This window comes from Chiloscyllium plagiosum, chromosome 6 (genome assembly GCF_004010195.1).
Source record: "Chiloscyllium plagiosum isolate BGI_BamShark_2017 chromosome 6, ASM401019v2, whole genome shotgun sequence".
Taxonomy (NCBI): domain Eukaryota; kingdom Metazoa; phylum Chordata; class Chondrichthyes; order Orectolobiformes; family Hemiscylliidae; genus Chiloscyllium; species Chiloscyllium plagiosum.
Genome location: NC_057715.1, coordinates 70,704,934 through 70,730,095, shown reverse-complemented (window position 1 = coordinate 70,730,095; position 25,162 = coordinate 70,704,934). Strand labels below are relative to the sequence as shown.

Sequence of the window (25,162 nt, the reverse complement as noted above, 5' to 3'; positions counted from 1 at the left end):
CGCCCCTCCCCCAAGTCCCTCCTCCCTACCTTATATCTTAGCCTGCTTGGCACACCTTCCTCATTCCTGAAGAAGGGCTTATGCCCGAAACGTCGATTCTCCTGCTCCTTGGATGCTGCCTGACCTGTTGCGCTTTTCCAGCAACACATTTTTCAGCTCTGATCCCCAGCATCTGCAGTCCTCACTTTCTCCTAACATCTTCAGTGAGCCTCCGAATGAAGCACTGATGGCGTAGCTCGCTTTCTATTTATATGTTTGGGTTTCCTAGGGTTGATAATGTCATTTCTGGTGCTGACTTCATTTCCTATGGTAATGTCATTTCCTGTTCTTTCGCTCAGGGGGTGGTAAATGGGATCCAAGCCAATGTGTTTGTTGATAGAGTTCCAGTTGGAATGCCATGCTTCTAGGAATTCCCGTGTGTGCCTCATAGGAAATTATGTCACCACAGGAAATGACATCACCAACCCTAGGAAACTCAAACATATAAATAAAAAGCGGGCTACACCACCAGTGCTTCACACGGAGGCTCACTGAAGATGTTACCTAGTATGGTGATGAAACATCTGAAAACTAACCTTCCAGTTTAGCGAGCAAACCTACATCCAGAACCTCAACCTGACCTACAAATCTTCTCAAAACTCACTAATATCAAAAATTATTAATTTGTATGTTAGATCACCATGAATCCACAGTAAAGTTTATGCAACATACCTGCATTGACACAGTAATCTCTTGGAGGGCAGCATCAGCTTCTGCTTGCTTGGTTTTCAGCAGTATGCTCTGTTCTGCGGCCTTTCTTTTCAGTTCATCAACAAGATCTTTGGCTTCATTTAGTTTTGAAACTCCAGCCTATAACAACACAATGTCAATTAAAATTTGAGTGTTCGTTTTATTTGTTGTTGCACATGCAGATGTGTCTTCCTACAAATTAGCATATTTAAATAGAACAAAGTACTTTTAAAACAATCACAAAATATTACCTCATCTTCTCAGTCAGTACAAATAGTTAACAGGATTACAGCATTTGTAAACAAATTTAACCATAGTATTCAATGTAAAAATGGCAATATATCTATTAATTCCTTCGTCATACACCCTAAACTTCAAGAGTTGTTTAATTTCCTGCAATGAATTTGAAAAAACTCTGATTGAACATAATGACGAACAAACAACACTACCTCATTAATGTTGGACATCTGTGTCATGCTGTGCATCACTGGGACTCTGAAGGAGTAATGTCACTGGACTAATAATCCAGAACACCAGACTAATGTTCTTGGGACATGGATTCAATCGCACTATGGCAGATGGTGAAATCTGAATTCAATAAAATTCTGGAATAAAAGGCTGACCTGATGAAATCAACGTAACCTTTGTTGATTGCTGTAAAAGCTCATCTGATTCACTAATGTCCTTTAGGGACGGAAATCTATTATCCTTCCCTGGTCTAGCCTACGTGTGACTGCGAATCCACAATCTGGGCAATTAGGGATGGACAATAAATATTGGCTTAGCCAACGATGCGCACATTCCATGAATGAATACAACAAGTAAGGAATGATGATGTTAACACAAACAAATCTTAACGGAATCACTAAAATATTTGGTTAGTAATAATCAGTTTATTATAAGGTAATAACACATTCAGCATCTCCGGTAACTATCCTCAATTAATTGGAAATTGCTCAAAAACCATTTATGCTCAGAGTTTTCTATAGGATAGGGTGAGAAGGCAAATCCCAAGTTTTCCTCAGATAGAATGTGGATCAAACCCCATATTTTGGCATTACATATGAACACATGATTTAGGAGTAGAAGTAAGCCATTTGGCCCTTCGAACCTGTTCCACTATTCACCAAGGTCATAGCCAATCGAATAGTCTCAACTCCATGTTCGCACTTGTCCCCTATACCCTTGGCTCTCTGTTAGTCAAGAACCTATCTACATTTGCCTTAAGAATACTGAATGACCCTACCTCCACCTATCTCTAAGGAAGAGCACAGACTCAGAGAAAAGAACCCTCCTCATCCTAAGTCTATTCTACCCATGCCAGAATATGGTTATCATCATGAGCAAGTTGAGGGAATGAGCAGTCCTTTGTTTAAAATAAAGTTTTTAAGATGTGAGAAGAAAGGAAATTACTATCTTTGGAGCATGCCACGTGCATATGGATAGTGCCTCACTTTACTCCCATCACCCCATATTTTAAAGACACTTGTCTGGTTCCCCCCCCTACCCGTATACCCACAACAGTGCTGCCAAATTCCAAACGAACACTATGTACAAGTTCGCTGATGACACCACCATAGTAGGATGGACATCTAACAACGACGAGTCAAAATAGAGAAGGAAGAGGGTTTGGTGACGTAGTGCAATGAGAACAACCTCTCTGTCAATATCGGCAAAACTAAAGAATTGATCTTTCACTTAAGAAAGAAAGGAAGAGAACACACCCCCATTTACATCAACAGAACTAAGGTCAAGAGGGTGAACATTGTCAAGTTCCTCAAAGTGACAATAACCATCCTGGACTTCCCATGTAGATGTGACGGTCAAGAAGGACAACAACGACTCTTCTTCCTCAGAATTTGGCATATCTATAAAGGACCCTAACCAACTTCTACAGATGCACAACTGAAAGCATACTGTCTGGGTGCATAATGGCCTGATGTCGCAACTGCTCTGCCTAGGATTGTAAGGAACTACAGAGGGTGGGATGCACAGCCCAGACCATCACAGGAGCCAACCTTCCATCCATGCACTCCCATTTACACGGCTTGCTGCTGCAGCAAGTCTGCCATCATCGAAGACTCTTCGCACCCTAATAATGATCTCCTACATCTTCCGTCAGGCAGAAGATACAGAAGTTTGAACACATGTATCAGAAGGTTCAGGAACGGTTTCTTCTCGCCCATTATTGGACTATTGAATGGACTCTCCAGCCTCAAGTAATGCTGATCTTGCTAACATTGATCTCTCTTGCATGCTCTGTGCAATGTTACCCATATGCTTCTGATTAAACCTTTTGTCCTGTACATCCTTGCTTACTACGATCTGCCTGTACTGCTCGTAAACAAAAGCTTTTCACTATACTTCGGTACACGTGACAATAAATACATCATTCAATTAATGATAGAGGTTAAGCTGATTGATCTGCAATTTACTGCCATTTCTTTATTTTCCATTATCAATCACCTAGACTCAGTCTCTAAAGAATCAAAACTCACTTTTCTTCTTCACTTCCTTTTTAATTGCCTGCAGACACTCTTACCTTCTGTATTTGTTTTTATATTTCATAGTAGCTCTCCTTTATATTCTTATTTCTGCCTTCTTGAGAGTTCTTTGATGTTTTATATATTCTGTCCCATCTTCTGACTTGCCACTTATCTTTGCAGAAATAGAATTTTTTCTTTCAAATTAATACTATTCTTAAATTCCTTCATTACCTACCTAGAATCATTCTCACTCACTCACTGCACAGCACCTTTTCTGAGTGTTCTGAAATGGTTCCTTTTATATCTGCCATTGCATCTCTATTGACCTATCCTTTAAACTAATTTCCCAGTTCACTTGAACCAGCTCTATCTTTCTGCTCTCATAATTAATCTTAACTAAATTTAAAACACTAATCTTAGATCCACTCTTCTCTCCATCGAACTGCATGTGAAAAGCCATCTTATTCTGAAGTACACCCCAGCTGTCTAGCAAACCGAGGTAACAGGCCCCAACAAGCCAGATATTTATCTATATTATTTTTGTTTTGTATGTGCATGAATGCAGTCATTCAAACAACTTAAATTATTTCCATTAAGCATGTTACATTAATTGGTCATGAGATAGTAGAGATCAACATATTCAAGAATCATATTTCATAAAATAGAAAACAGCTAATACTGGAACCAAACTAAACAAACTGCAAATACTAGAAATTCAGGTACTAGGTTACATTAAATCAGGTGATGATCACAAATTGGTCAAGGCCTAGAGAAACTAAGAGTCTGTCTCATAATAAATATTAGCTTCAGAGAATCAATCAATTTAATTCTTTCCTTTCCAGTTAACCGGGAAGTGGAGTAGATTCACAATCTTCTCACAGAGACATGAATCATCATGGCTAGCTGAGGTGCAAAAACAGAAGTATTGGAAAAGCTCAGGAAGTCTGGCGGTGTCTATGGAGAGAAATCAGAGTTAATGTTTCGGATCGATGGATTCTTCCTTGGTCCTCATGACCATTCGACCCAAAACTTTAACTCTGATTTCTCCACAGATGCTGCCAGACCAGCTGAGCTTTTCCAGCAATTCCTGTTTTTGTTTCTGATTTACAGCAGCCACACTTTTTTTTTGGTTTTTACTTAGCTGAGGTACACTTTTTTTTTAATAAGCATTATCTATTTATTTCTTGTGTATTCATACACAATTTTCAGAACTTTTTTTTAAAAAGTGTGAAATTATGTATTGGAATATCTTATGAGTATAAGAACTAGGAGCAGGAGAGGGCAATTTAGCCCCAAAAGCTTTCTCTGTTATTAAATGGCTGATCTTATTTCGGCTTCAACACCACCTCTTCTCCAAAACCCTTCAACCCACTACAAATTTAAAATCTGTTTCCTCCTTAAGTTTACTCAATGTTCCAGAATCCACCACACTGAGGTAGTGAATTCTACAGATTCATGAGCCTTTAAGAGAAGTTATTCCTCCTCATCTCAGTTTTAGGTTAAGGGGTGGCAGACTTAAAATAATGACCTCTCGTTTTGATTGTCCCATGAGGAAACATCTTTTCTGTCTGCTATGTCATCCTACTTCAGAATCTTATGTAAATCAATTAGATCTCCTCTCATTCTTCTAAACTCCAGAGCATTGAGGTCAAAACCGCTCAACCCCTCTTCATAAGACAAACCCCTTATCTCTGGAATCAATCTAGTGAATCTCCTCCAATGCAGATACATCTATCAATTTTAAAATGCTATTATCAGTTAAATCATGCAAGATTTGAACCAGTAAGCAGGTTTTTCAATAACATTAAATGCAACAATTATTGATCCCAAAATGTTAAGGGCTCACTACCAGGTCATTTGTGAGGAGCCAGTTAGCCCAATCAGCTAGATGGCCACTTTTTTTATTGCAAAAATATACTTTAATCATAGAAACTTGCTCTTTTTTTAATCTACTGTCTATGCACTTCATACAATTACCAATGATTAAACTATTAGTCAACTGGACCCAAACATAATATTTGAGTTAAAGTGATTTGTTGTAATATACTATGTTTCTACATAATGTTCATTTCAATAAATGACTAATTACATTCCATGAGTGTTCTGTCGTCGGACTATAACCTGGTGTTGTGTGATTTTTAATTTTGTACCCCCCAGTCCAATACCGGCATCTCCAAATCCTGTCCAAAGGAAGCCTCTTGACTCCTTGCTGCCTTATCAAAAACCGTTTTTTGTAACAGTTTTTCAGTAATGACTTTTCATCACCGTGCCTCCGACAGTGGAAGGTAAAGACATGGGTCCTAAGTCTACTGCAGCTGGAACAGGAATAGAACTCAAGCTGAAGGCATTATTCTGAACAACATAGTGACCAACATCAAGTGTCTGTTCTTATCAGAATGTGTCGAGTTGAGAGTCATCAGAGCCATTGAGATCATCTCTGGATTGTGATTGGACTTTACTGGATTGCAGTAGATTCCAAGCAGCAAATATCTCCTGCCTGCCCTCATCTACAAGTGGAATGGTCAGAGACAGGAAATTAGAAATTAGCGACCAATCTCTCTGTTAAATGTGGACTACAAAATCTTGTCAAAGGTCATTGCCAATTGGGTCGGGTCTGTTCTGGGATTGGTGATTCACCCGAACCAAACCTGTGCTGTACCGGGCAGGAAGATCGCTGAGAATCTTGCACTCCTCAGGGATACGATCGCCTACAAGCAAGCCAGATGGGTGGACACTTGCCCCATCAGCCTGGACCAGGAGAAAGCCTTTGACAGGATATCACAGATGTACCCTAAGAGATGTTCTTTCCAATATGGGCTTTGGGGAGGGAATCTACAATTGGATCCGAATTTCGGACAGCAAGTCTTAGCAGGACTTATACACTTAATGGTAATGTCCTAGGGACTGTTGCTGAACAAAGAGACCTTGGAGTGCAGGTTCATAGCTCCTTGAAAGTAGAGTCGCAGGTAGTTAGGATAATGAAGAATGTGCTTGGTATGTTTTCCTTTATGGATCAGAATACTGAGTACAGGAGTTGGGAGGTTGAAAAGGTTGGGGCTGTTTTCCCTGGAGCGTCAGAGGCATAGGGGTGACCTTATAGAGGTTTATAAAATTATGACGGGCATGGATAGGATAAATAGACAATGTCCCTGAGGTGGGGGAGTCCAGAACTAGTGGGCATATGTTTAGGGCGAGAGGGGAAAGATACAAAAGAGACCTAAGGGGCAACTTTTTCACGCAGAGGGTAGTATGTGTAAGGAATGAACTGCCAGAGGAAGTGGTGGAGGCTAGTATAATTGCAACATTTAAAAGGCATTTGGATGAGTACGTGAATAGGAAGGTTTTGGAGGGATATGGGCTGGCTGCTGACAAGTGGGACTAGATTAAGTTGGGATCTCTAGTCAGCATGGATGAGTTGGACTGTAGGGTCTGTTTCCCTGCTGTACATCTCTATGACTCTATGACTGCTCTACACCAACAGCGTTAGCACAGTCTCAATCAATTAGTGGGAATCAGAAAGCTTTCCAATCAAATCTGGAGTCAGGCAGGGCCGCCCACTCTCTCCTGCTTTGTTTGCATGCTGTATAGAGCCATTTGCCAAGTCCATCAGGAAGGATGTGAGTCGGAAAGGGGTGACTATTCCTGGCAGCGGGCCTCTACAGGTGAAGGCCTCCTGTACATGGATGATGTCACCATTTTCTGCTGTCAGTGCGCAGACTCATGTGCATCTGTGACCAGTTTTAACGGTCCTCGGGGGCCAAGATAAATCAAGGCAATGCTCTTCGGAAACAGAGCTGACAATCCTCTATACCCTCCACTTTTAGGACAGACCAGCTGAAGGTGCTGGGCATTTGGTTTGGAGGGGCTGCGGTATGTGCTAAAACTTGGAAGGAGCATGTCACCAAAGCGTGGCAGAAACTGGGCAAATGGGAGTATTGGTCTCCATCGTGGGTAAAAACCTGGCCATCCGGTGTGAGGTATTCTCAGTATTGTCATACATAGCGCAGGTCTGGCCTATTCCTCGAACTGCTCCACCACAGTCACCTGAGCCATCTTCTACTTTACGTGGAGATCAAAGAGACACCATGTATAAAGATCTGGAGAAAGGGTGAAAAAACACACCCAACACTATCCTCACCCTGATGCCCATCTTCGTGTGTGGCTGCATCAAGCTGTGCATGGATCCCCAGTACACAAACACCAAGTGTCACTACGTACTGAGGTTCTACCAGTTTTGCAACGGATGGGTCTGGTCTCCCTGCTACGGAACTCTCCACGTAGTTGGACTGTTCTGTCCTTCATGGAAAAATTTGTGAAGAAAGTACCTTTGACCACAAGGAAAGGAGAGGGCAGATCCTGTCAAGCGGTTCCCTGGGCAGACTGTCAAAGTCATTTGGCAGAATGCCTCATCGCCAGAAATTTCAAACAAGCACCAAGACATGGCCTGGCTGGTGGTGAGAAGGGCTCTGCCTGTGAGATCATTTACGCATATACGGACTCTCTGCACTACCACATGCAACTGCCCTCAAAGAGGCTGTGGAAGGGACAAAACTGCCAACTTCTTCTGGAATATACCTACGTAAAGGAAGTCTAGAGAGGAATGCAGTGGTGTTTGTCGCGGTTCGTCCCAAGACGATTGGGTGACTGCTTTGCAGGACACTGACATGCTGTCTATAAAAATGACCCTGAGCTTCCAGTTGCCTGCAACTTTAACACACCACCCTGTACTCACACCAACATTCCTGCTGTAGTGTTCTAGCAAGCCTCAGCACAAGCTATTAGAATTTCATCTTATTTCCCACCTGGAGACCCTACAGCCTCAAGGACTCAATACTGAGTTCAATAATTTTAGGGCTTGAACTCTCCCATGTCCTAGCTCCCTTTCCCCATACACCAGGCCTTATTATCTCAGAGTCTGCCATTACACATCACTTACTGTTAGCCACTAACAGTCTCCATTAACAGCTATTCACCCACCCAGGCAGATAGTAATCCACTCCTTTGTCTGTCCAACTATTATTTTCTCTTTGAACTCTATTCTGCCTATCGTTTACTCCTTAACCCCTTCCCCCACCTATCTTCTGCATATAAGCCGACATTTTCCTAGCTACCATCAGTTCCGAAAAAGGGTTACTTGACCCGAAACATTAACTGTGACTTCTCTGCACAAATTCTGCCAGACCTGCTGAGCTTTCCCAGCAACTTCTGTTTTTGTTTCTTTCTGTCTGGTCTGCTAATTATTTTTGCCTTGTTTACCGAACCCTTTCACATATATCTCTCTCTAGGTTTCATCTCGATCTATCCATTCACCTCTCCCATTCCCCTTGCACCCTTTCCAATTCAACCTTCAGTGTAAATACTTTCTCCTAGCTGCTACTCACCACACTCAGAACGTTAACTCTGCTTACTTTCCATAGATGCTGCTAGACCTGCTGAGTTTTGCCAGCAATTCATGGTATTGTTTCAAAACTCTAACATCTGCATTTCTTTATTATAATATTAACTGTACTAGGTTTTAGTACTTTAAATATCATGAGACTCTCCTTAGCCTCATTTGAAAATAAGCGCACCATGAGATTTAGTATGTTTCAAAATTACAGGGCAAATGCCAGAAGTCCCTGTTTAATTCACTTCCATTCCTCAGAGCTATCATGTGAAAACATGCAATCTTCAAAATTGAATAAGACAAGTTCGCCTTCCCAGCTCATTGAATCCTTATCAGGCAACAGAGAAACAGAGAGGGTGTTACTGGGGAAAGAAAATCATTGTAACAGCTGTGCTCTGCACTGATTTTGTTTTCATTTGCAGTATCTTAGAAGAGAAGCAATTAGATCAGACTAAACTTAATCTTTAAGTTACCTTTGTAACAATGTATATTTAAGTTTGTAACTGTATAATCTTTAGATTTTTATCAGGACAATGGATTGACTGAATGTATTAGGATATCTGACCACTTCATCCCTTTTACACATTGTATAACAATTGTTTATATGAAGACTTCATGATTTTCTGCATCAATTTATATAGTGTTGAAGCTATGAGCTATCTTTTCCACTATATCCTTTATTTTTTTAATAAAATAAATTTATTCCGGGCATGCAGAACCACAGAAACAAAAATAATCACCTAACAGATTCTAAAGACAAATGATCAAGCATTTGATCTAGTGAGGAATTTGTGCCAAGTGACACATGGCCCTGAAGAAAGAACAAATAGTCAGCGACAAGTGTTTCATTTAATGAGGAACTTGCATCAATTATGGGAAAACTGAGATGATAAACTTAAGAGTATCAACAATGGGGGCCTGCCAGCATAGATCTCCATATTCTAATCAAATCAACTTATTTTAGTAAGGACTTGTAAAAGCAACAATAACAAGCCATAATGAAGAGGATTGACACTTTAAGGTACACCTCATGAGATAGAGAGAAGTAACAACAGTCAATGCACATCACTCCTAAGATCCAATTAGAGATTAATGTTGCACCTCTTAAACCAGTTAAAAATAAGCCTCTCCTCGCCCAGGCAAATCAGAATGTAATAATATCACTGATCATGCTGTGGTTTCGAAAGAGTTAAGAAGCAGCAATTTTCAGTAACCAAGGTGCTCAGTATGTTTGAAACCAAAGTTAGTAAAGCCTGCTGCCCGAGCAGAAAGAAAAGATCCTAAAGGTGTTGGAGAGAGCAGAGATCAACTGTCAAGCTCTAAGTTGAACCAGAAAGCAAGAGCTGTAGAGTTGCTGGCCTGCTTTGTTATAATTTAAGCTTTTGTTTATTCATTCGTGGAATTGCTGGCTGGCCAGCATTTAATGCCCATCTCTAGTTACCATTGAGAAAGTAGCAGTGAGCTGCCTTTTTGAACCACTGCTGTCCATGTGCTGTAGGTGAATCCACAATGTCCTCTGGGAGGGAATTCCAGGATTTTGACCCAGCAACAGATGATACATTTCCAAGTCAGGATCATGAGTGACTTGAAGGGGAACTTACAGAAGGTGGTGTCCCCATATATCTGCTGGCCTTGCCCATCTAGATGGGTTTGGAAGGTACTGTCTCAGGATCTTTGATGAATTTCTGCAATGCTTCTCGTAGGTAGTATAAGTTGGGGCTCTAATCCTTGGAGTTTAGGAGAATGAGAGGTGACCAAATTGAAACATATAGATTCCTATGGGGCTTGACAGGGTAAATGCAGCAAGGATGTTTTATCAGAAGGCATAGTCTCAGAATAAAGGGGTGTCAATTTAAGAATGATATAAGGAAGAATTTCTTCTCTCACAGGGTTGAGAGTCTTTGGAACTCCATGCTACAAAGAACTGTGGGAGCAGATTCTTAATGTATATTTGAAGCTCAGATAGATAGGTTCTTGATAGATTAGGGGAATCAAGGATTACACTGAAAATGCAGGAAAATGGAAGTGAGGAATATCAGATTAGCCATGATCCTACTGAATGGCACAGCAGGCTCAAGGGGCCAATTAGCCTATTACTCCTATTTCTTTTTTGGTCTTATCATCATGCTAAAATGGGATAAATTTAAACAATCTAGCAACTCAAAAACTGGGCATCCATGGAGGTACTGTGGACCATCAATAGCAGCAGATTTGCATTCAATCACGATCTGTAACTTCATGTCATCCCACACTTTCCACTTTATTATTATTACTAAGCCAGGAGATCAACATTGGTTCAGAAGGGAAAGCCAAGAGCATCAAGCTTTCCTAATTAGATTCAGTCTGGTGAAGCTACAAAGGAGGACTTCTTGCATACTGAATGGCAGAACCAGCATGCCACTGACGGGAAAACGATCCTACAACCAAAGGGTCAGTTCTGCCATATCTTGCTGTAAATGGTGACAGACATTTAAAAAATTAACAGAAGGTGGAAGCTCCACAAATATCCCAATCGTCAATGATGAGGTTGGAGCCCAGCATATCAGTAGGAAAAGCAAGGTTGAAGTATTTGCATCCATTTTCAGCCAGAGTGCTAAGTGGCTGATCTATCTCCTTGTGAGATCCTCAGTATCACAGATGCTAATTCCTGTAAATCACACACCACCCTGATTTGAAATTTTACTGTCACTCTTTTAAAGACATTGAGACAAAATCCTGAAACTTCCTAACAGCCTTGTGGGCATCCCCGCTGCAACTGCAGCATTCAAGACAGCACTCACCACTATATTATCCAATGCAATTCAGAATGGACAATAAATGTTGGTTTCACCAATAATGTTTGCATCGCATGAATGAATTAAAGAAATTTACTTCATAATTGACTTTAAGTAACAAAAACTGAAAATGCTGTAATGTATATTCAGGAGAACATGCAGCATTCTTAATAAGAAAAACAGTTAGATTCCAACCAATTATATCCCAAACAGAATAAAAAACTGGAGATTTCTGCTATTGCAGTTCATTCAAATTTTATTGCTCTTATTGTTCCGATTAATGTACAGTACCTGTAAATGACTCTGCCGTTTCATTAAGTCACTTTTCTTGATATTGTAGATTGAGTTATACACATTCAAGAAAATCATGTATCGGTGTGGAGTAGCTCCAAATATTTTGCAAGACTCATGAATCATCAGGAAAGATTTTGTTAGATCAGCATCACCTGCAAATGGAAGCACAGCATCAGCAAGTAGTAAAATTTGCATTTAGATGATATGCACCAGATTATAGATCTTTTTAGATAGTGAAACTATGCATTGTGGCCTTCTTGAATCAAGTAATTTATATAAAACAACCATTGGCAATAAGTTTTAACAACCATGATATACAAGTGTATCCCTTTTTGATAGCACATTTGTGTGTTTTAAGAAATATATTGTTATTGAAATAGGTTTAAATCAATACTGGATTTGAATTATTGCACACCTTTATATAGAAAAAACTGATGTCACATATCATGCAATCTGAAACCAATCTGCATTCATCCATACATCACTGAAACTAATTTTCTGAGATCTGTTATGTTCAAGCTTCCACCTAATGTTTGGTTCATATATACCAGTCGTGGTTGAAGAATACCCACAGAGGCAAACTCAGAGCATTAGATGACTGTAGTTTCACAAACATTCAGGTTTTTCTGCCAGAATACATTTGGTCTAAGCTACCAAGATTTTCAATGTTATTTCCTAAAATATCCAAATGCAAATTCCAAGCTGCATAGCTCAAACGCTACTGCCCAGGTTGAGATCACTCCAACCACTGTGCTATATTAGCAAGATATATCAAAACAAGAGAGTCTGACGAGGTCACTCAGGAAAGTTCTTATGAAATATTGATAATGAGAAAAAAACACCAATAACACTGAATCTAGTTAGAATTTGACAAGACTTCTGAAACAGATCACTTCATCAATGACTGCAAAACTATTTTATATATATCAAGTGAGACTTGACATTACTCAGCAATCCTCTTAATTATAACAACAATATACATAACCTCCATTTTATTACATTACTGGTTACATGAACATCCAATAAACTAATTAAATCCATTGAACTGTTACATTTCCAAGATATTTCCTGCCTCTGTGCATAAGCTGGGAGTACACAACAGATCAATATTCTACACATGCAGGGTATTACAAATTCTCAATGGAAAATTAATTTTACTCTTGCAATTCTGAATATATTTAAATTGTTACGATGACCATCGGGACCAATAACTTTCAAAAAGATATCTGGATTACAATAACTGACTGTAAAGATCACAGCACACGATTAAGTATTTTACTGTAGTGAAAACAATATCGACCAAAAATTATTTTTGCAGGTAAAATATATTCTAAAGTTTCTCCATTTAACTTTTAAAATAACTGAAAATCGCCATGCTACAATTACACTTCACGGTCCCCTAGCTGCATCTTTCTGCCTCTGTTTCCTGCCTAGGTTTATGGTTATCTTAACAAAATCTTCAATCTAATAACGCAACAGTTTTGCTTTCCCAAAGCTCAATTCTATAATAATGTGAATTAAAAGGCTTTGTATCCAGGTAGAAGTGCTAAATCATTATATTGTAGACTCTCCAACTCCATTCTATCTTGGAATTAAACAGACAGTTGAAGCATAACCATTTATAAAACCTAACATTTCTAACATATTATTAGACTTGGAGACCAAATCCTGCACCATTGTCCACGGGTGTGAACATCTAGCACCTTCTCATCAAGTCACAACTTAGGATCCTCCTGTACTCAGAGAAATCAAGGCAACTGGCCTTATTGTCCAGCAGACTGCAGAACAGGTCAATGAGCCTATTCATTACTTCATTTTAACTTAAATCACAAAATCGTTGATGTGTTATGGTCCAGAAGATGATAATTTAGGCTATTCTGTCTACATTTAAGAAGTCCTAAAATGTAACAATTTGAAACTTTCACATTAGTAAAAAAATTGTACTAGTTGTAATTTTGTAATTTTGAAAACTCTATGAAAATGATCAGCTCTTCTAAGAAGTGAAAGTTCTAATAAACTACAATGATTCAGGTCACATACCAAGCTTCCAGCATAAACCTGAACTTGATTTGAATATAGTTGTGTACTATTATTACACAGTATTATTTTTGCTTTGAGAAAAAAGCGTTAATGTTAACTATTGACTCTGAGAAATGACAATAGAACATGAACAGAAGAACTAGGAGCAGGAGTAAGCCATGTGGCCCTTCGAGCCTGCTCTGCCATTCAATAAGATCGTGCTGATCTTTTTGTGGCCTCAGCTCCACTTACCCGCCCTCTCACTGTAACTCTTAATTCCTTTATTGTTCAAAAGAAAACTTAGCCTCAAAAACACTTAGTGAAATAATGCCAACTACTGTACTGGGCAGGGAATTCCATAGATTCACAACCCTCTGGGTGAAGAGGTTCCTTTTCAATTCAGTCCTAAATCTGCTCCCCCTAATTTTGAGGCTATGCCCTCTAGTCCTAGTATCATCGGCCAGTGGAAACATCCTCTCTACATCTGTCTTATCTATTCCCTTCATATTTTATACATTTCTATAAGATACCCCTCATTCTCCTAAATTCCAATGCACATAATCCCAGTGTCTCCTCATAAGCCAACCCCGTCAACTCCGGAATCAACTAATGAACCTCCTCTGCATCCCCTCCAGTGCCAGTACATCCTTTCTCAAGTAAAGAGACCAAAACTACATGCAGTGCTTAAGGTATGGCCTCACCAGCACCCTATACAGCTGCAATATAATCTTCCTGCTTTTAAACTCAATCCCATTAGCAATGAAGGATAACATTTCATTTGTCTTCCTAATTACCTGTTGTACCTGCAGACCAACTTTCTGAGATTCATGCACAAGGACACCCAGTATGCTGTAACTTCTTACTATTCAAATAAAAGTCCTTTTTATTGTTACTCCTACCAAAATGTATGACCTCACATTTATTAACATTGTATTCCACCTGTCAGATCTTTGCCCACCCAATTAAAGTTAATGATGGCGACATGCATTTCTTACTGAATAATGAAGCAACAAAGATTAGGTCCGATGGGCCAAAAAAGTGGCAAAGTAAATTACATTCACAGTGGTGGAAGATAATGGATTTGGGGAGGGCAAGCAAAGCAAAAGAATAGACAGTAAATGCTAGGATTCCAAAGTAAAGGAGGATCTAGGAGCATATATCCATAAGCCTCGAGAGCCAGCATAACAGAGGTGAGATGGTTAAAGCGGTTTACAGCTCCGTTTCCTTGATTAGCCAAGCTACAGAATATGAACAGAGAGATTAGGCTTGATCTGTATGAAACACTGGTTAGGCCACAGCTAGACAACTGCGAACTGTGTGTGGCCACATATTACAAGAAGCATATGATCACACCAAAGGATTACAGAGAAGATATACAAGGATGTGGCCATAAAGGTAGACTTTAAATTATGAGGAAAAATTGCTATTCGAAAAGAGGAGTCTTAAGTAGTATTTATTTTCTCTCCTATTAATGTAGGAGAGAAAATGTCTATATGAGCTGTCCAATACAATTGTCCTAAGTATAAGAAAAGCTTCAATAAAATGTGCAGTTTTTCAGCTGTACTCAAGTATCATACCATCAATTGTTTATAACTACTGATTTATTGAACGATGAATTAGTAAAGATGTTTTGAAACCAAAATGCATCAATAGCTATATTAATGCATTTATCTTCTGTGTTTGGCCATATCAATCAATTTAATTAAATAACATCATTTATTGTTCCATAATTTTGAAGACTGACAAATAGAACAAAGTATCAATGTCATAAAATATTTCAGGAATGACAGTTGCACTGAGAAATCATGCTAAAATGTTAAGATTTTAATTCAAATATGATGCTACTCCTTCTTTTGTTATAGAATAACACAGTCTTTTCAGTTCTAACGTACTGAAACAGTACAAAACGAAATGATTTTGATAAAACAATACTGCAGAAGCATTCAACCACATTGGTGCAAAGCTGTGATTTTCCATAAATCAGTTCAGTTTAAACAAAAGTGCTGTAAAAAGTTAGGAGCACATGTCTTGATGCAAAAATGCAAGTTTTGAAAGTGAAAGAATCCAATATATACATCACAATGCAACTTGATTGGTGATGAAGGTGTAACAAAGTTGAACTAATTCTATTATTGTTCATCGTTCAATAATTAAGTTATTTAACTGAAGTAAATGGGTAAAGAATTTTATTTATTAAATTTTGAATTCCAGCATCAATCCTAACATTGAAACATGGAATGGATAAATTGGTAAGTTTCAATTCCAGTTCCAGTTTAAGTGCACATAAAATGAAGCATATGAATTATTATTCGGACATAGAGGAACTGCTATGAACATAAACTTAACTTCCAACCCATATCATACATTAGGTTAATAATGAACAGACCAGAAATTGAACTCCGACGTCCTTTTTCTTTCTTCTCAGACACACAGTTCAGTGAAAGTAACATTTCTGGAATCTAGGAAAAAATAAGATTTTTGCAATATAATAATCTTGTAACTATTTTCCCGTAACACATCTTTTTGAAGATATGCATATGCAAGTAAAAGATGAACAAAGACTGTAGATAAAGAACTGGTAACACAGTTATGATGGAATAACCAATTGAATCATCTTATTCACAAAACAGTGACAGCAGGGATAGTTACTAGAATCAAAAACCTTTAATTTAAAAGGACAAGTTGTACCATTAGATCTAATGAAGGCTTTGTAAATTCTTTGCAGACAAAATAACCAATTATACTGTTGAAACAGATTGCTGACATTAATGTATTCTTTATATGAAATGATTTCTGGCAGATAAGTTGGAATTTGAGTGATGGTGTAAAATACAATATCTGCACAGTCACCTGCTATTCGCTTCTCCCAATGTCAGTTCCACAACTTAATTCCACTTCCATCTCTACCACTGATGAAATAGCCTTCAGCTGCCTAGATCTGACTTTTTCTAAAACATCAGAGGATTTTCTTTTAAAATTAAGACTGTGTCAAAAGTTAAAGCTTGCATTGCAAACTTTACAAAGAAATCAAAACACAATGTTGCAGTGCAACTTAAGTCTTGCAGTTTCCTGATTGTAAATGAGTGGAAATCTCTAAATGAGTGGAAACTACCAACGGTGATTCATTTGTACTGTGGGCAAAGTCAATTTTCTGGATGAAATCTGTCTTCCGCTTGTTGTTTTCAATATAAGTGCAAATTATTGCAGAAAATTGAATTATGCTTTTCACAAACTGTGTTTAAAATTCCACCATACTCATATCAGTGGGCAATTACTCACTCTGGTCTAATTAAAGTTTTTAAGATGGAACAATAAATGCCAAATTAAGGATCTCATCCTGCTACATGCTCAACATGCAATCTGGCAGGTTTACCCTTCAGGGTTCTGGGGATATCTCTTGTCAGGCCTCCAGTGCCAATTGAAGGACCTTCTTGATACTTTTCCCTTCACAGATTCACATCACTACCCAAAATCCCTAATAGATTCTCCAAACCTCTTCACTGGAATCAGACAAGATCCCAAACGTACTTACAAGTACAGATTCATCGCGGAGTGTCACCTCTTTGGCATACCTGCAATCTCAGCCGTGCCTATTGCTCCAGCTGCCATTACTGGTATGCAGAGACGATGTCTTCCAATTGTCTAGAAGCTCTAATAGGCAAGACTTCCTCCTGGAGACAGATGGAAGTCCAACTGCATACTAATTAAAGGGCCTGAGAAATGAAAGTAGGGCATGCCAGCTAAATGGAGATGGGTTCACCCCTGTCTTTTACACTTGGATGTAGATAGCCTGCACTCAACGTATAATCCAACTCCATCATAATCATGGGATCCAAACGCCGAAATACTAGTTTACAAATACCAGATTTCCAATATAATCAGAATATGATTCTTCCTAATCAGCCATTATAATCAGTGACTCTGGACATTAAACAGAGGGTTTTGTGACACAGTGGTAGTATCCTCTCAGCCAGGAGGCCCTGGGTTCAAATCCCATCTGCTCCAAAGCTGTATAACAACATCTCTGAACAATGTGATTAGAAACTATCTCCAGTTATATTTAACCCATGCCTTAACAATGTCTGTTCTGAACTGTGAAACTAATGCAGCACTTTGCTTTTCTTATCTTACAGGGGCAATTGTTTTTTCTGTACTAATAGCCATGTGGAGTCTCTCAACATCTTTTTGTATTTTTACCTTCTGGATTTTTGATTGTGTACTGAAATGAGAAAAAGAAAGATTGTAGAAGGGATTGCTGCACTTGTTGAAAACAATTTACAAGCACTTATAGTGAATGCTATTTACATTGTTGTTTGTTCAACAAGAAAGCCAGTTTACCTTCCTTCACTAATTGCTGGAAATTATTGCTTTTACGCAATAAGTCTGAGAATTTATAAGTTGTGAACCAATTGCTTGAACTCCTGTAATCAAGTGAAAGTACCTGTAGGAGGAAGATCGAGAAGCAACAAGTACTTGCAAGCCAAAAGGAGCATCTCAGTGAACTCTGTGGACAGGGACCATTGAGCAGCCTTCCCTGTGTTTCCCTCTAACCATAAAACCCATGATTTCTTTTCTATCTGTGTCTGTCTGTCTGTATATGTGCGCATTCAGGAGAGTTGTCGTGCGTTAGACTGTGAACTAATTATATGTCCGAAATTGGAAAAATTCATCAGCTTTGCTGCCAATTTTCACCTTCACCTGGTCTATCTCTGATTCTTCACTTCCTTTCTTTGAAGTCACTGTTTCCATTTCTGAAGATCAGCTGACCACCAATACCTATTACAAGTCCATCAACTCCGACAGTTACCTTGACTACACTTCCTCTCACGCTGCATGAGGTTTCACTACATTCTCCTAGCTTCACTGCCTGTTGCATCTGTTCTGATGACTCGATTTTCCATCATGCTGCCGGTGAATGACCTCCTTTTTCCTCAAAGGAGAAATCCTCCCGACTGCTGTTGGCAGGCCTTCAGCCATGACTGACCCATCTCCTCACTCTGCCCTCACTCCGTCTCAGATCAATGGTAGGCTTTCACTTGTCTATACTTTCCACCCCATTAGTCTCCACCTTGAAAGGACCATCCATCACCATTTCCGCCACCTCCAGCAGATGTCTCTGTCAAGCACATCTTCCCCTACCCTCCATTGCAGCAGTTCATTGGGTCCATTCCTCCATCACTCCTAACACTTCCTCACTCTCCCATGCAATCACAGGAGGTGTAATCCTTCTTCATTCACCTCATGCCTCCTCACTATCTAAGGCTCTGAACACACCTTTCAGGTGAAAGCATTTCACTTGTACTTATTTCAATCTAGGAGAAAGTGAGGACTGCAGATGCTGGAGATCAGAGCTGAAAAATGTAAAGAAGGGCTTATGCCCGAAACGTCGATTCTCCTGCTCCTTTGATGCTGCCTGACCTGCTGCGCTGATCCAGCAACATATTTTTCAGCTCTTATTTCAATCTACTCTACTGAATTCACTGCTTACAATGCAGTTTCCTTTACATCAATGAGACCAAACTTAAAGCAAGTGACCAATTTGCGGATCACCTCTGCTCTATTTGCAGATCACCTCTGTCTGTCTCCCAGCAGCTTGCTATTTCAATAAACCACCTCACTATCATGCTCACATTTCTTTCCTTGACCTGCTGAAATGTTCCAATGAAGCAGAAAGCAAACTCAAGGTACAACACCCATTTTCAACTTGTGATGGAGGGGGTGCTGGTGTTGGACTGGGATGGACAAAGTTAAAAATCACACAACAGCAGGTTAGAGTCCAAGAGGTTTATTTGAAAGTACAAGTTTTGGAGTGCTGCTCTTTCATCAGATAGCTAGTGGGGCAGAATCACAGGACACAGCATTTATAGTAAAAGATCAAAGTGTCATACAACTGATGTGATGTATTGAACAAACCTAGATTGTTATGTAAAAACAAGGACTGCAGATGCTGGAAACCAAAGTCTAGGTTAGACTGGTGCTGGAAAAGCACAACAGGTCAGGCAGCATCCGAGGAGCAGGAAAATCGATGTTTCGGGCAAAAGCCCTTCATCAGGAATAGAGGCAGGCACCCTGCCTCTATTCCTGATGAAGGGCTCTTGCCTGAAACGTTGATTTTCCTGCTCCTTGGATGCTGCCTGGCCTGCTGTGCTTTTCCAGCACCACTCTAATCTAAACCTAGATTATGTTAAGTCTTTAATCATTTAGAATGGATGCAGGTTTTAATTGATTAATATGTAAATCCCAGAATTTCTTTCAAGTCACAGCCCCGAGATAACTTGAGGTTTTATTAGCATCTTAAAGCAAAAGATGACATCTCAGCTCAGACAAAGCATTAAAGATATAAGGTTAGAGTCTATCTGTACCCCAGAAAGACTCTAATCTTACCTCTACTGACACCTTAGGTTATCTCGGATCTGTGACTTGAAAGAAACTCTGGGATTAAATAGTAATCAATTGAAATATGCATCCCCATTCTAAGTGATTAAAGACTCGACAACAATCTAGGTTTGTTCAATACATCACATCGGTTGTATGACACTTTGAATTTTTATTATAAATTCTGTAGCCTATGATCCTGTCCCATTGGCTAACTGACAAAGGAGCGTCACTCTGAAAGCCCATACTTTCAAATAAACCTGTTGGACTAAAACTTGGTTTTTAAGATTTTCCACTTTAGCACTTTACCGCCTCAAAGTGGTTATCACTGAATTCCATAACTTCATAAACTGACTGCAATATATCTATTCTCCATTTTTCTTAAAACCCTCTCCCCACCTCCCCACTTCTAACACTCCTGCTCACCCACGTTCCACTCCTTCCCACACACACATAGACCAGTCTTGTCTGCATGGTTTACTTTGCTCTCATTAAAGAGGACCCATTCCTTCCATTCACACTTTACACCCATTGTTCATTGTATTTCTCTTTCACCACCATTAACAACCCTTTAGATTTTTCCACTACACCATCTGCCCTCTTGCTCCTCCTTTGCCTCTGTCAAAAGTACACATTAAAAACCATATTCCAACATCTTTCAGAAGTTACATCAGGCTCAAATACTAATGGTTTCTCCACGTATGCTGCCAGACCTGCTGAGTTACTCCAGCATTCTCTCGGTTTGTTTATTATTTTTTTCTTCATTACAGAACCACAGCAAAGTTCCAGGATTATTTTTTTACCAGAAGTAGCCAAGGAGGTAAGTCCCAAATCAACCTCATTGAGCCCAATGCTGTTAGCACTAATATAATGTATAAAGTAACTGTCAAGCCAGCTGAGCTAACCAGACCCAAAGGCATCAAACAGAAACTATTTGATTCTTTTTTCCACATGGATTTACATATTCAGCAAATTAATTTGAAAACTGTTCCTAATTATGTTTTCCTCTGAGGATAGAACCCATCTAAAAGGTTCAATCATGCCTTCAAAAGGAATCTTGGGAGACTAACCAGAGCTGGATATTTATAGGAACAGTGTGAATAGTGTTGAGGTTTTCAACTTACTTTCTTCATGCTGCTATTAGACCAGCCTTCCATCCATTGCACAGAACATTTCTTGTAAAAAGCTGGGTTACTTTCACAATTAATTGTAAAATTGGAGTTGGTGCAGTCCATTATAAGAACAACGTGCAAATTCTGCTGTATTCCTATATTTTAAAAAAAAATGTACTTTCGTTTATTTTCAAATAACATTAATAACAGCAGGAATATTAAATAGAATGATAACTATTATCTCCTAATACTGCATACTTAAAGACAAAACTATTAATAGTTTTTGGGTGACACAGATTGGATGAGTAGGGGATTTTATTCAGTTCCCACTTTACTATCATGAGGTAGAAATTCGATTCAACCAATCATACTTATAGTACTCTAAACGATATTTACTTCTTCTGACTGCAATAAAACTGAATGCAAGAAGTGGTTATTCAGTACAACAAGTGGATAATTTGATACAACGCACTTTGCACCAGCTGTGAAAAAATGTGTACCCCAAAATGGAGTTTGATACTTTGATTTTTATCAACTAAGTGATCACTTATTAAGTTTCAATGCAGTATCAAGACCAAGAATAGTATTCATGTAAAGTAGGGTTACGGAAAGTTGTAATGGCGTCAAAATGCTCCAGTGCAAGTCTGTCCTTAAAATTATACAATAAGCCCTTACTTTCACATTTCTATTATAAATTTGTGTACCCACATCTTGAATGGATATTGTAAGGCTATTACAGTCCCTGACCAGAGCACAACATTTGCATTGCAATCTAGCGAGAAATTATTTACTTTTAAAGTAGGCAAAGAGCGAGATCCAAGGTACTTAGTAAGAAAATAAAGTGAAAAGATTTCAGAGTTCTGAACAAACAATAATACCATGTGCAACCAATTTCTTACACTCAGAATTAGGATATGGTAAAAATGGGTCAGAGATAATGATCAAATATCTTGAGAACATTAAATGACAAATACAATCAAGACAGATCCTTCAGACACTAATGACATGGTGGGTCATCAAATCCCACTAAGTTTCAAAATTATTACAATTCTTCATTTTTGTTAATCAGGCCTTCTATTTCAAGAATGATAGTGGTCATAGATTGCTGGTTTGCTCAGTAAGGTAAAGATAAAGTCACCATAGTCCCACCAGACCATGGGACTACTCTCTCATTAGACAGAAACAATTGGTGATGGTTTAACATGAGGGTCAGCATTCCTCCAGCGAGGGGAGATGTGGAGATGGAGAGTCGGTCATGATAACCTCAGCCACTGCAGGAATTGAACTCACACAGTTACACATTAAAGTGCATTGCAAACCATGCATCCAACCAACTGAGCTAAGTGACCCCCATGTATAAAAGAAAGATAAGTGCAGAACTTAATCACAATGTAAACACGTTGCACTGTAATAACACCTTCCCTTAAGTGTTGATGTTAAATTCCTGATACAGAGGAGCGCCCAACAAACAGTGCTATATGTAGACATTTTTAGCATGTGCAATAGACATGTTTTATTATTAAAATACATCTGCAGCCTTGTGTTGATGTTCAGTAAAAGTACACCATATTAAGCTAAGAAATAATATGATCTATCAAGCCAGGTTTCATTCTGGAATCTGACTTAGTGTCATAGAGTCACAGAGATGTACAGCATGGAAACAGACCCTTCGTCCATGCCAACCAGATATCACAATCTAATCTAGTCCCATTTGCCAGCACTTGGCCCTATTCCTCTAAACCCTTCCTATTCATATACCCATCTAAATGCCTTTTAAACGTTGCAATTATACCAGCCTCCACCACTTCCTCTGGCAGTTCATTCCATACACGCAGCACCCTCTGCATGAAAACGTTGCCCCTTAGGTCCCTTTTAAATCTTTCCATTCTCACCCTAAACCTATGCTTTCTAGTTCTGGACTCCCCCATCCCAGGGAAAGACCTTGTCTATTTACCCTATCCATGCCCCTCATGATTTTGTAAACCTCTACTGTATAAGGTCACCTCTCAGTGTCCAATGCTCCAGGCAAAGCTGTCCCAACCTATTCAGCCTCTTCCTATAAGTCTAACTCTCCAACCCTGGCAATATCCTTGTAAATCTTTTCTGAACCCTTTCAAGTTTCTCAGCATCCTTCTGATATTCCAAAAGTGGCCTAACCAATGTCTGTACAGCGACAACATGACCTCCCAATCCGATACTCAATGCATTGACCAATAAAGGAAAGCATACCAAACACCTTCTTCACTATCTATCTACCTGTGACTCCACTTTCAAGGAACTATGAATCTGCACTCCAAAGTCTCTTTTGTTCAGCAACACTCCCCAGTACCTTATCATTAAGTATATTAGTCCTGCACTGATTTGCTTTCCCAAAATGCAGCACCTCACATTTATCTAAATTAAACTCCATCTGTCACTCCTCAGCTCATTGGCCCATCTGATCAAGATCCTGTTGTAATCTGAGTAACCTTCTTTGCTGCCCACTACACTTCCAATTTTGGTGTCATCTGCAAACATACTTACTATACCTCCTATGTTCACATCTAAATATTTATATAACTAACAAAAAATAGTGGACCCAGCACCCTTCCTTGTGGCACACCACTGGTCACAGGCCTCCAGTCTGAAAAGCAACCTTCCACCACCATCCTGTGTCTTCTATCTTCGAGCCAGTTCTGTATCCAAATGGTAGTTCTCCTTGTATTCCATGAGATCTAATCTTGCTAACCCATCTACCATGAGGAACCTTGTTGAATGCCTTTCTGAAGTCCACATAGATCACATCCACCATTCTGCCCTCATCAATCCTTTTTGTTACTTCATCAAAAAACTCCATAAAGTTTGTGAGACATGACTTCCCACGCACAAAGCCATGCCGACTGTCCCTAATCAGCCCTTGACTTTCCAAATACATGTAAATCCTGTCCCTCAGGATTCGGCCCACCAACGATATTATGCTCGCTGGTCTATACTTCCCTGGCAAGTTCTTACCACCTTTCTTAAATAGTGGTACCACGTTAGCCAACTTCCAGTCTTCCGGCACCTCATCTGTGACTATCGATGGTACAAATACCGCAGCAAGGGGCCGAGCAATCACTTCCGTAGCTTCCCAAAGAGTTCTAAGGAACACCTGATCAGGTCCTGAGGATTTATCCACTTTTATATGTTTCAAGACATCCAGCATCCCCCCCTTCTCAATATGGACATTTTTCAAAATGTCGCCATCTACTTCCCACATTCTATAACTTCCATGTCCTTTTCCACAGTAAACACTGATGCAAAATACTCATTTAGTATCTCCCCCATCTCCTGAAGCTCCACACATAGAATACCTTCCTAATCTTTGAGTGGCCCTTTTCTAGCAGCAACAACAACTATATCACAACTATATTAACTTTGCATGACACTTAATCTTGAACCAGTTTCAGCATTCTGACATTGCAAAATGGTACAACACAGAAAGTATCCAAATGTTTTATAATAAAATCAACATTTGACAAGTATGTAGGTAACCATTACTGAATTTTGGAAAAGGTAAAATACTCATCATTTACTAACACAAGTTAGAAACGCTTACGTTCATGTTATTGGCGTAGTCGGTATATTTAAATTCCTCTGTATTTTTAAAATTGGTAAAGTTTACATTTTGTTTTAAAACAGAGTTAATAGGTTTATAATAGAAGTCTAGAAATAGTTGTAGCATTATTGTTGGCTTTGTATCTTTACACATTTTCTTTATTGAATATTGCGGGATAATTCACAGCCTAAATTACAGTCTGGCAGGTCAAGATGCAATCATCTCTTTTTGTGTTATAGCCATCTTCATTGAGGGATTCTATCACCCAAGAAGTAAAGTTGGTTCTCACATATAGTGCACACTGAATTCGAGGAGAAAGTGAGGTCTGCAGATGCTGGAGATCAGAGATGGAAGTGTGTTGCTGGAAAAGCGCAGCAGGTCAGGCAGCATCTAGGGAACAGGAGAATCGA

At 39.2% G+C, this 25,162-nt stretch overlaps 1 protein-coding gene across 5 annotated transcripts in view; it reads right to left on the bottom strand.

Annotated features, from left to right (window-relative positions):
* LOC122550689 (cytoplasmic dynein 2 heavy chain 1) overlaps positions 1 to 25,162 on the bottom strand; it is a 555,979-nt gene that overhangs the window by 325,271 nt on the left and 205,546 nt on the right. For all 5 annotated transcript variants that reach the window (XM_043691809.1, XM_043691805.1, XM_043691808.1 and 2 more), the window contains exons 53-56: positions 21,188 to 21,330; positions 16,075 to 16,147; positions 11,667 to 11,821; positions 712 to 849 (exon numbers count right to left, since the gene is read on the bottom strand). In XM_043691809.1, the coding sequence (XP_043547744.1) occupies positions 712 to 849; positions 11,667 to 11,821; positions 16,075 to 16,147; positions 21,188 to 21,330 (509 nt within the window). The remainder of the gene's footprint in view (positions 1 to 711; positions 850 to 11,666; positions 11,822 to 16,074; positions 16,148 to 21,187; positions 21,331 to 25,162) is intronic.